This window comes from Pantherophis guttatus, chromosome 1 (genome assembly GCF_059756535.1).
Source record: "Pantherophis guttatus breed Tessera chromosome 1, ASM5975653v1, whole genome shotgun sequence".
Classification (NCBI taxonomy): domain Eukaryota; kingdom Metazoa; phylum Chordata; class Lepidosauria; order Squamata; family Colubridae; genus Pantherophis; species Pantherophis guttatus.
The window spans coordinates 293,497,257-293,510,022 of record NC_142063.1 but is presented as its reverse complement, the minus strand read 5'-3'; the positions used below and the strand labels follow the sequence as shown (position 1 = coordinate 293,510,022).

General features: G+C 40.9%; 1 protein-coding gene across 4 annotated transcripts in view; it reads left to right on the top strand.

The window, feature by feature from the left end:
• COQ8A (coenzyme Q8A) overlaps nt 1-12,766 on the top strand; it is a 62,095-nt gene that overhangs the window by 18,115 nt on the left and 31,214 nt on the right. For all 4 annotated transcript variants that reach the window (XM_087883127.1, XM_034427959.2, XM_087883129.1 and 1 more), the window contains exons 2-3: nt 10,022-10,216; nt 11,037-11,447. In XM_087883127.1, coding sequence (XP_087739253.1) covers nt 10,040-10,216; nt 11,037-11,447 — 588 coding nt within the window. In that variant the 5' untranslated portion in view covers nt 10,022-10,039. The remainder of the gene's footprint in view (nt 1-10,021; nt 10,217-11,036; nt 11,448-12,766) is intronic.

Below are 12,766 nucleotides of genomic sequence, written 5' to 3'. Positions count from 1 at the left end.
TTCCAAAGCTTTCGGGACAGTGGAGAGCAATGCTGGATCTAAAAAATCTCAACACCATTTAGTCTACCAGAAATTCAAAATGAACTCCCTTCAGTCCATCCTGGAGGGCATACGGGAGGGTGACTTCCTGGCCTCCATCGATCTAATGGAGGCATTCTTCCATGTGCCGATCCTGTCAGCCATTGCTGGTTCCTGAGGTTTATCTGCGAAAGGTCACAACCAATACGGGGCCATGCCCTTCGGTCTAGCCTCGGCACCCAGGTGTTTCACCAAGGTGCTTGTGGCACTGGCAGCTCACCTCAACACCGTCTCAGTGAGGCTCCAGTGCTACCTGGACGACCTCCTCATCCAGGCCTCTTCTCCATCTCCAGTGGCAGAGGATGTCCGAATGACAATTCGAGTTTTGCAGGATCATGGCTTTTCCGTGAACTTCAAAAAAAGCCACCTAGTGCCCACCATTCAAATTCTGCACTTGGGCCCAGTGATCGACACTCAGCTGAGTGAGGTATATCTGTCCCAGGACAGAAGATACCCATAGCTCTCCTGTCTCAGCTACTGGGAACGATGGCTTCATGCGTTTCCATAGTTCCCTGATCTTGGTTGCACGCCAGGCTCCTGCAATGGCTTCTGCTCCCAGTCCAGTGATCATGCAGCAGCAACTCTCAGGCCAAGGTTCGGGTCATCTCATCTGTCCACTACTATGGTGGACATCTCCGGCTCTGTCCAAAGGCCACCTATTCCAGGAGCCCAGCAGAATGGTAATTACAACAGATGCCAGCCTCTACGGCTGGGGCACCCACCTGTAGTCTCACATGACTCAGAGTCGTTGGACACAGGTGGAGCTTGCCAACTACATAGATTGGCTGGAGCTCAGGGCAGTGCACCTGGCCCTGGGCCAGGTTCAGGACATCACAAGAACATTGTGTCCTCATTTTGACTGACAATGTGGCCACCAAGGCCCACATCAATCATCAGGGGGGCACCCACTCACGGTCCCTTATGAGCGAAGTGAGAAACTTGGATACTGGGTGGAAGCACACCTCCTTTCTCTAAAGGCAGGGCATATCGCCGGGTCAGCCAATGCGCAGGCGGGCTCTTTAAGCACAATCGACCGCTCCGAATGGAAGTTTCATCCAGACATCTTCAGGGAGCTGACCCTGAGGTTCGGCCACCTGATTGTGGACCTGTTTGCCTCCCCGGCAAATGCTCAAGTGCCACGGTTTTTTCACCAGGTTTCCGACACTGGGAGTGGAAGGAACGAATGACCTTCACAGCCCTTGGCCTAGCGGCCTGTTGTATGCCTTTCCTCCTCTTCCCCTCATCCTGGGGGCTGTCCAGAAAGTGCTAGTAGAAAGGGCGGAGGTACTCCTGGTACTCTCCACTGGCCCAGGCATCCATGGTACGCGGACCTGGTGAGTCTGTTGGTCTCCCGGCCCTAGAGGATTCCTCGGGAGAGGATTTCTCTTAGCCGGGGGTCCTGGCCCATCTGGAGCCTCAATGGCTCCGTTGACCGTCTGGCACTTGAGAGGATTCTCTTGAGGGAGGACAAGTATTCCTCCAGGGTCATGTATGTATACATAGTCTGTATGACCAGACTATGGATAATGCCACCTGGAAGGCTTTTGCCACTTGGTGTTCGAAATGGCCCATTGACCCCATTGCGGCTTCGGTGCCAAAAGTCCTCAACTTCCTTCAGGACGGTCTGGATAGGGGTCTTTCACTCACCACCCGCAGGCAAGTAGCAGCCCTCTCCACAATATTGAATTGTGGGGAAGGGGACCTTCTCTCTCATTATCTGGTGATAAGACGATTTATCAGAGGTGCTGTTAACTTACATCTGTGGTCCATTGATATCCCAATTGGGATTTGTCCACAGTACTGCAGGCGCTTACGTCGGCACTGTTCGAGCCGCTGAGGACAACTACTCTCCACTATCTGACCTTTAAAATTGTATGTCTAGTGGCCATAACATTGGCCAGACGTATTTCGGAGTTGGCTGCTCTGTCGGTCAGGGAAGACTTCTGCACATTTCATTCGAATAGAGTAGTTCTCAGACTGGATCCCTCCTTCATTCCCAAAGTAAACTCCTGGTTCCATCGGGCCCAGGGGATTGTCCTGCCTAACTTCTGTCCAGGGCCTTCCCATGCTCTGGAGAGACAATGGCATAATTTAGATGTATAGAGGGCTCTCCGGATTTATATTAGGAGAACAGCGAAATCTAGAAAAACAGAGGCTCTTTTGCATCGTTCCAACCATCGAATCAATGGGCTCTAGAGTAACCCCATTAACAGTTGGCAGATGGTTGAGAACTTGTATGGCCAAGGCCTACCAATCTAAGGTCCTGCCATTACCTGGATGGGCAGCGGCTCACTCGACTAGGAGTGCAGCCACAACGGCAGTTTGGGCAACACAGCCTTCCATTGAAGAGAGTTGCAGGGCGGTGACCTGGGCTTCCCCATCGCCATTTATTAGGCACTATAAGTTAAGACTCCTTTGCATCAGCTGACGCGTCCTTCAGGAGGAGGTGCATTCCTCAGGGGGGACTCCGGACCAGATGGTTTCGCGCCCTTAGGGCAGTAGGCTTTGGTAAATCCAGGGGTGAAATCCAGCAGGTTTTAACAGGTTCTGGAGAACCGGTAGTGGAAATTTTGAGTAGTTCGGAGAACTCGCAATACCATCTCTGGCTGGCCCCAAAGTAGGGTGGGAATGATGATTTTGCAGTATCCTTCCCCTGGAGTGGGGAAGCCCAGGGGCAACTCATGGCACGTGGAGACTTTTATTCACAGCTACGCCATCGTCGAAAACTGGAGCCAGAAGAGAGGCAATGGGGTGTAGCTTCAGTTTGATGACTCAGTCTCTGGGCAGAAAGGACATTGTTAATACCCATTCTTGGACCCTCCCACTATTCATCAGAGAAGGAGCATATCAGGTAAGACCAACGCCCCTTTTAATGCAGTGCTATCATAGTCTTGTGTCAAATGATTACTTAATCACAGAAAACAATGAAAATCTGTAGTTAGAAAACATGCAGCTATGTATCTAACTCTTTTTTGGCTTGTATATCTTTTCATCTCAGTTTGTAGCTAAATGTATATATAATGAGTGTGAAGAAGTAGAACTTGATAAAACTGTACCGGAAAGGGTTTCTGCTCCTGAGCTCTTTAGTTTAGCTATAGGAATTTGCCTTTGCAGCTTGAACCTTTAGGTTTTTTGCTGAGGTTTTTAGACATTTTATGTTCAAACTTTTTTAAAGCAACCACTGTGCTTTTATTTTATAAAATAGTAGGAATTCCTTCTATAATTTATGTTCAGTGATTTTCCTCCCTTAGAGACTTGCATATTCAACCTTTTAAAAAAAATATGTTGAAGATCATGTTATCCTTACGATTCCCAGTCTGAATAATTCCTTCTTCCTCTGTCTCTTTGTGCTATGTCTTGCTTCTTTAGTGGGTCTTCATTCTGTTATCTTTATTGCTTTTGTGCATGATTTTTTATTTTTCATTCATTCCATTATTCTCATCCTTGGCATGTTTCTTGTGTAAAGCCTTTGGATACATACCGTATTTTTCCCTAGATTTTCTTACATTTCTTAATCTATCTTTGATGTACACTCCCTCTAAAGATCTGATTATTGGGAAAATAATGACTGAACATATCTATTTGTGCAGAAACTCTTCCCTTATTTTGTTTTTAATTAAATTATTTGTATTAAATACTTAGATATGAAAGTAAATTAAGAATGAAATAGTGATTCTCCAGTATGCTGAGCAGAGAATCCAAGGAATGGGTTAACTCTGCTCTTCTGCTCCGAGACTGAGTCAATCAATCTTTTGGTCATGCCTCCTTTGCCTGCGCATGCTCAGTTTTGACTCCGTCTTTGCTCAGAGGAGATGTGCAGAAGAGTGCTCTTAGAACAAAGAACAGAGTTATTCCTTGGATTCTGGAAATTTTACAGTAAGGTGTCAGCTCCACATAAGCCTTCGCAAGACAGCGAATGGCTACGCTGGCTCCCCCGGACTGTCCGGCATAGCTGCCTCACCCTTTCTAATTGGCTAACTCCCCCAGTCTGCCCGGCATAGTCACCCTCATCACGGCTAGCTTTCCCGGTCCGTCTGGCAGAGCCATTTTCATTCTGGCTGGCTCCCTGGTCTGTCCAGCATAGCTGCCGTTGTTCCCGCTCCAGGATAAAGCCGAGGCTCTATCCTGGACAGAGGTGGAACTTTGGTTTTGAAGCTACCAATACTTCGGGGATGAAAAAGCAGATAATCACCTTGGCTTTCAATAGAGTAAACTTAAAAGGTTGCAACATACTTCCCTGCTCAATGGCTTCTAGAGTCAAAGCCATTCCTTCTGTATTGCTTGATCTTGCCCACATTGGTTCAATCAGCCTTGAAATAGAAGATAGCTCTAGGAGGATAAAATTGCTGCTTCTCTGGTTTTAATATTTTTAAAACCAAAAATAAATGCTTTGTTCAGAACTTGGTGCCAGTTCAAATCTGCCCCTTGTAATCTCCATTCACTTAAACTGAGATAAGGGAAGCATTTTTAGAATTGCTTTAAAATGTGAAATGTACATTGCCCACATAAGTGTGGGCAGAGAAAAGGTCAGCCCTATGCTTGAAAAGAAAACCTGCTATTGAGTTCAAATGGGGCGGGAAGGGGCACAGTCTTCCCACTAGTATAAATATGATCAGTTGTCAGATTCAACAATATTAGTTATTTCCTATTCCTACCCACATAAAGATTGAATTACCAAAACAACTTTGTGAGCCAAGGGGATATTTTTAAAACTACTAGCTGCAGATTTAGTGTATATATTTCTTTTAAGGCATGCTGTCAAACTCGGATCGCGTCACGTGACGTATCGTGACTTTTTTGCCTTTGTGGAGCCAGGTGGGCGTGACCTGTGCGTGACGCATCTGGCTGTGACCCACTAGTTTGACACCCCTGCTTTAAGGAGTAAAATTCTAGTATATAGCATTTGTAGACTTGATCCCTATACAGTAGCAGGGAAAGGGATGGTATTCTAAGAATTCAGGTACATTGTTGCTGCTTTGAAGTTGAAGCTCTCATTGTACAATTTTTCACTGCAGCCTGAAAGTTTAGCTTTTCTTTAAAACAAATTTGAATTCTCATGTGTGCACACACACACAAACACATACATACCAATAGTAAAATCTTGTGACTGCTATAAATCTTGCCATTTAAAAAAAATGTTCTGTTGGCAGTCATTTAACACTGATTGCTAGTTTTCTCAGAAGGTATAAGATTGCCAGTTCATTTTACTGTATTTGTTTAGGCAAAGTTTTTAAAATGTCTTGCTTTAAAATATCTAAAAAATTCTTAGTGTGTTGGTTATACCTCCTTTTAGTATTTTAGTTTAGTACAGTTCTTTTATTTTTCAATATTACCATTTGTTCTTCTGATAATGAGAATCATATGTACACAAACTGACACACTTCCATAAGAAGAGAAGAATCTGGAAGAGTAGAAACAAAATGAATATTTTAAAAAAGTTAGGTGTCACCATCATTCATTGATTACAAGGTGCTGACTTCTGGACAGATCCAAATTGTTCTTCAACCTACACACAGCCATTTTGTATCATAAGCAATCAGTAACCATCAGAAAGCCATTCAACATTAGCTTATAAGACCCAGACCAAGTCCAATGCTTCCAAGGTGTGTTTAATGAAAAACTTTGCTGGCAAGATACCACCAGAGAGTTCTTCAGTGCCATAAAGCTAGTGTATGGTTCTTCTAAATCAGGGTGCTCCCCCTTGCTGTAATCTGATGGGTTGAGCTTGATCAGAGACCAAGAAGGACCGAAACCCGCTAGGCTGAACAATTCTCAAACCTACTCAATTGGCTCAATTGATCATGATGTCTTACAAAAGATTCCTCAGCTGCCAATCTTGGATGCCAGTTTGGTGTAATGGTTAAGATAGGCTAAAAACCAGGGGACTGCGAGATCTAGTTCTGCTTTAGGCACAAAGTCAGCTGGGTGATCTTTTGAAAAACTTGCCAACAAAACTGCAGGAACTTGTTCAGGCAACCTCTGAGAATCGGACACGATGAAGAAAATAAATAAATAGATCATCTAGTCTAAATTCACATATTAAAAGCTTGACTTACACTAACTTTTCTTTCATTCTAGTATTAAATGTTCTGATTGAACTGTCTCATAATGACAACATTTTGTAGTTAAGTCGATTTAAAACATGGCTGTGTTCATTGGCCTTTTCATTTGAAGCCAGTTTGAAGCATAAATAGATTGGGAGTTTCAGTGGAACACTGCTAATAACAAGTATGATCCAATTAATTTGCTTATTCATGTAAAACTAGCAAAAGGGAACTGCTCTTATTTCTTCATGCAATATGTTTAGCTTTTTTAAAACTTTGTGGATGTTGAGCAATATAAATGTGCCAGTAGTTTCCTTTATAGCTTACCGTTAACTTTATTTTGGAAAAATGTTGTAAAGAGGCTGTTCCACCATGACTGACTCTTTCCTTTTGCTGCTTGGCTCCTTAACTTGTTTTCTCTTTCCTGACTTTGTTATGCCGAACAGAGCATTCTGGCACAAGGTCTTGGATAAAGGAGCTTTAGAGTTTGTTAGATCATTCATCAACCTTCTCTAGTGTTTTCTGTTCTGAGCGTTGGCGCTCCCTGGTTTCAAGCAGAAAGAGCATTCCTAGCTCTGCTTCATGGCTAATTATTTAAAATATCTTTGTCCAGATCTTATAAGTAAAACAAAAAGCAGAGTAGCTTACGAATATCACTAGTCAGATGGTCCCTTTCAGTAGATTTACAATTTCAAAGATATAAAACACAACAAAGTTATGGGAAAGGTCAACAGTATAACCACTAGCGTTTAAAGTTACAGTTCTGTGATCAGCTTGAATGCAAACAATTCAAGTAGTATGTTGAAATGTTGCTAGATGATACTAAGTGTTGGCTATGGGAAAGTCTGCATGAATAATATATACTTTATCATTGTGTAGAGGCACGTTTCCAATATTCTTGGTATGCAGAGATGTGAAATCTGCTATTTATGTGTGTTATTCAGATTGAAGATATTTTTTTTTCCTCCTTTAGCATTTGAATATTGGAATGTGGACATTGGATTAGCACATTCTCCATTGTGTCGGGAAAGATCATCCAGGAATGGGTAGTACTCTGCTTCTCTGCTTGGAGCCCGAGTCAATTTTTCTTGGCCGTGCCTCCCCTTGCCTGGGAGCTCTGCAGTTCGACTCGACCTTCCATGAGTTGAGACTGAGAAAAGAGACTCACCCGTTCCTGGATTTCTTCACAATGTAAGACAAATGCAATTTGGATGGCCTTACTGAGCGAGGCTCGGCGATCTCTGGCAAGCGATCCGAGGGGTTACCAGTCCAAATATAATCTGCAAATCCAAACTATCTTTTAGGGGATGGTTAACTTCTTATGTCATACCTGTCATAATTACTAAGTTCTGTTGAGCAAAACATTTATTTATTTAATTGAGTGCTTTTGTACCGGAGACAAATTCCTTGTGTGTCTAATCACACTTGGCCAAATAGAGAATTCAATTCAATTTTGTGGCTGCCCATCTCAAACAAGTGATTCTGGGTGGCTTACAATAATCGTCCCCAACAAACTGAAGAAAAACAGTTATAAGTAAATAGTCAGCAGTTGAGATAAAACATCATCATAAATACAATACAAGTAATTTTGGTTTCAGTAGCCATTCTTCTACAGGTAGTCCTTGGCATATGACCATAGTCCTCTAAGACTATGTCTAGTCCTAAAATCAGACTAAGTCCTTAGTCTGCTGTTGGTTCACCCTATTGACCCATGACTGTTGTGCTAGGTTTACCACCAACCATATTGTGAAGTATGCGGACGATACAACAGTAGTGAGCCTTATTCAAGATGACAACAAGGATGCTTACCGCAAGTAGGTAGAGGATTTAGTGAACTGGTGTAACAAAAACAGCCTCATTTTAAATGTAGGCAAAACTAAAGTGATTATTTTCAATTTCAGAAAAGGTAAGCACAGCCACACACCTCTACGTAGTAATACCTGTGGAGGTGGTTAGCAGCATCAAGTTTCTGGGTGTGCAGCTAATGAGTAGGCTAGCTTGGTCGCTTAACAGTGAGACACTGGTGAAGCGGACCCAGCAGTGCCTACATTTTCTGTGTCGCATGAGAAAAGTTCATCTTTCTTCCCCTGTCCTTACCACTTTCTATAGAGGGACAATCGAGAGCATCCTGTCATATTGCATTACTGTCTAGTTTGGAAGCATTACTGCTTCAGACAGGAAGGCAGTGCAGAGAGTAGTGAGGATGGCAGAAATGATCATGGGTAGTTCACTTTCTTCTATCCAGGACAGCACATAAGCGATGCTTGAGCAGAGTCCGCGGGATTGTCTGGGACACTACATATCCCCTTCATGACCTGTTTTCCTTGTTATTTTCTGGGAGGAGGCTTTGTGATATCCAAAGCAGAACATCTAGATTTAGTCACAGTTTTATTCCATATAAGCATACACACACACACACAATTTCATTTTTAATGTGGGCCAGTGCTGTGCTCACAGTAAAAAAAAGAAAAAACAAAGTTATTTTTATCTTATCTTATATTTGGGACCAGTATTGCTGTTGCTAAACAAGGTGATTGTTAAGTGAGTCATGTCCATTATTTGACCTTTTTGCCACAGTTGCTGTGTTTAACTAGGTGAATCACTGCTTAACTTGACCTTAATGTACTTGTCTTTCCTTTTGAGGAAAGATCTCCTTTTCAGTGCATGGCATATGGGTTTACTGCTTTGAAAACAGAAGTCATTCAGAAGAAGAAATTTACTACATGTTTCTTCGACTGTTGGCCAGGATGTTGAGTGAAATAACTGCGGTATTTAAACAAAATATTAAGATAGAAATAGCAAATAAGCATTGTTTTGACAAAATTATTTATTTGTTAAACTTCTACACTACCCATCTCACCTATGTGACTCTGGCCAGTTTACAGTTAGGGATTTTATTGTAGTGTTTTTATGTGTTAGTTGTTAGTCAAAAGGAAAGGTTCCTCAGAATTAATTCGATTCTCAAATATAGTTAGATGACTTTGGTGCAGATGAAATTTATATTAACCCTTTTATAACATGTCGCTGAAGTCAAGAAAAAAGTGTGCTGAAGGTATGGCAGCAAGCAAGGCAGAAAAAAGTACTTATGGGACTATGTCATAGAAGGAGGTGAGATTAGAATCTTGTCCTTTTTGGGTTTATTTTTTGTAGTTTGAGAATGGCATTTTTAAAGTTAATAAATTTTTACAGTGTGTACTTTCCTTTCCCACCAAAATCATGCCTTTCTATAGTTATAATTTCTGCTGTATTTCAGCAATAACTCCTTAAGGAGCTCTAAAAACTTTTTAAAAAGCAGCTCAGGAGCTGAAAGTGTGCTGTGGGTTTCCCAGTGCTTAGAACATACAGGCAATAGACAAGGTTCAGAAGAATATTGCCACTAGTTTCTTTAGTTTCTTAGCCAAAAAATGTATAGCATCACTTTCAGCCCAGATATACATGTACGGATCTTGTATAGACAAATAGGATCATTAGCATGTGTAGATATAGCATAGGCAGGAATCCATGTACACCAATGATGAGTTTTTTGTTTACCTGAGAAGGGAACTTTTCCTTTAGCTCTGTAAATGTTTTAAGTAGGTAACTATCAGCCCTCCTGGGTAAATAAGATAGGAAGCAAAACTAGGTGAATTAAATCTACTTTATTGTAAAGCTACATTAACAGAATCTCATAAGTCTGAAAGTACAAAATTTCTCACCCCCACTTTTAACTGTTTGATCCATTAGGATGGGTTCTCTCTTTTCTGATTGTTTACTAGGCAACATCTTTTCCCTGATATTCCGAAGGTCATTCCCATGTTCCATTACAATCACCCTGCAATAAGCAATCAATAGAATGTGTGTGTGTATTCATGGACTCTCATAATTTGGGTTTTACCTGACTGTTATCTTATGTCTTCCAGTGCTGGAGGTGATCAGTCATGGCAAGTGATGCCATCATGATGGTGCGAGGGCTGACAAAGCTCAGTATGGCAGTCCTAGAGACACAGGCAGGACAGCTACGACAAGTACTCCTTGGTGGGGATACATTAACCATAGCTCGAAGCTTTCAGGCAGTTGCTGAGGAACAGTTCAGTGCTGCTATGGGGAAAATGCAGGTAAAAATATTGCTATGTGTTTGATTTCACTTGTCTCTTTCCCCTTTAATTGACAAATACTTGCTATTCTTCCCCCCCCCTTAATGTCTTGCATGTAAAAAGCATAAGAATTTTTTATTCAGTACTACTTGGGTTTTTTAATATATGCTGAATTTTTTTAAAAAAATGTATTTGAAAATAATATAGCTACATTGCACTAATCTGGGAATTATTATAATCTTGCATTGACAAATTTTCCACAAAGATAATAATATTCAGTGAAATATTTCACTTGATGAAATATTTTACTCTAAAATTTAAGGATATATTTTTGGTTTGGGGGAGAAGATGAACTTTGCCCATTAACTGAATGGCTGGAGTGGTTATGTAACCAGTGATAAAACAAAAGAAAAAGTCAGATGGGGCAGAAAACCTTAAGGGCATCAAGAGAAGTGACTTTGGGCACACTTATAAGAAAGTTCTAGCATGCTATTGGCAGAGTTCACTTGGGCTGAGACATTTCCTTAGGCAGTAAGTCTGAAGGCAGCATAAATATCAGAGACAGAAGTACAACTTTGCCTCTTTGAAAAAGCACTGATAACTCAGTATATTTGTTTTCATATTATTTTTGTGTTTTCAGTTGGTGTGAGGACTTGATTTTGTTGTTGTTCAGTGTTGTCCAACTCACTGTGATCCCATGGATCATAGCACACCAGGCCGCCATGTGCTCCACTGTCTCCCAGATTTGCCCATATTCATATTCATTGTATAATGTTTATTGTTTTCTTTTGATAGCCAACCATGTTTTCCTGGAGAATTAATTTCAATGCTTTGTTTGCAGGAACTGGGGAAACGACAGGAAAACTTGAAAGATATTGGTGAAGACTTTGGGAAAGAATATAACTTTTCAGAATCAGAGCTGGGAGGCATTACAAAGGACTTCTCTTCTCCTCAAGACCAGCCTCACAAGCACAGTGGTACCGAGGGCCCATCTTATTCTTATGATGTCAAAGGACCTGTTCAAAGTGGTGGGAGTGGAGATGCTACTGCAAGTCAAAATCCCATTTCTGCCAAAATAAATACAAAGCTATTTGAAGGCTTTAGGGACCCTGGGAATTCTTTTGCTCTTGTCTTTGGCCAAATCCGGCCTTTTCACCAAGACCATTCCCCTGTTGGTGGATTAACAGCTGAAGACATTGACAAAGCCAGGCAAGCTAAAGCAGATCCACAGCAAAAGCCTCACAAACAGATGGTAAGTATGCTATTTCATGGAAGTGGACAAGCTTCTGATACAGCAACCTTTATATGTGACCAGTGTCCTTGTTAAGCTCCTAGACACTTGGTGTCCAGGTTGTGTTGGGAGATATATGGTAGTTCCTATTGTTTTTAATTAACCAAACTTTTGGCCTATCTTATAGACCAGTACATACAGTGTGAAACATACTGAGGAAAGCTAACCCCTTTATTATATTCATGTAGTATAAGTAGGCAATCTTGCTATTTATTTAAGTCTTGCTATTAATAGCAATAGCACTTAGATTTATATACTGCTTCATAGTGCTTTACCAGCCCTCTAAGCGGTTTACAGAGTCAGCATATTGCCCCCAACAATCTGGGTCCTCATTTTACGGACCTTGGAAGGATAGAAGGCTGAGTCAAGCTTGAGCCTGGTGAGATTCGATCTGCCAAACTGCTGGCAGTTGGTGATCAGCAGAAGTAGCCTACAGTACTGCACTCTAACCACTGCGCCACCATGGCTCTTAACCTATTAGATCTTAATTAACCTATTAGATCTTGCTATTAACCTATTAGTTTATTTGACAAGTTCCTAGCTGGCTTACATCCTGGAACTCTAGTGTATCCTGCCCTTTTTAGGGAAATAACATAATGTGTGAATCTGCCTTTTGCTTATTTATATGAAGTTGTTTTCTTTCTGATTGCACGTTCCATTTCATGGCAGAGAGTTTTTATGTTCAGATAAATGTGCACAGATTTGTTCTCTTCTTAACTTTTTTACTTATGAATCATGCACATGTCTAAGCTTCTTCTTAATAATGTTTTTTTAATTAAAAAGCCCTCTAAAAAGCTAATTTTTTAATTTTTTAAAATTAAATTTAATAATTTTAAATTAAATTTAATGATTTTTAAATTAAGTTTAATGATTTTTTAAAACATATTTTTTCATTGATGTTTTTGTGGTATGCTATCTTTGAAGTCTTGGCAATCAAACCTCAGAATAGGGAGAACTTAAAATAATTTAGTATTTTATTTAGTTTTGCTTTTCTAAGATAGATGTACTGTATGTGGGTGTCTTCTCAAAATTAGTTCAACTTTCCTAACAACCAGACATTTGTTTAGAAAGGTCATGATATTCCCTAGAAATAGACTTCTTCTTTTTAACAGTTAACAGGTGTTCATCTTTCCTTTGCTGGACATTTGATATTTTGCTAAATTGTTGGAATGGTTAAGAAGCTAAGATTTGTTAGTTGTTTTTTCTTCTGTCCATGAAATTAAAAGTCAGACAGGTGCAGCAAAATTTGCTTATTATTCTTTTTTGCTTTGGATTTTTTT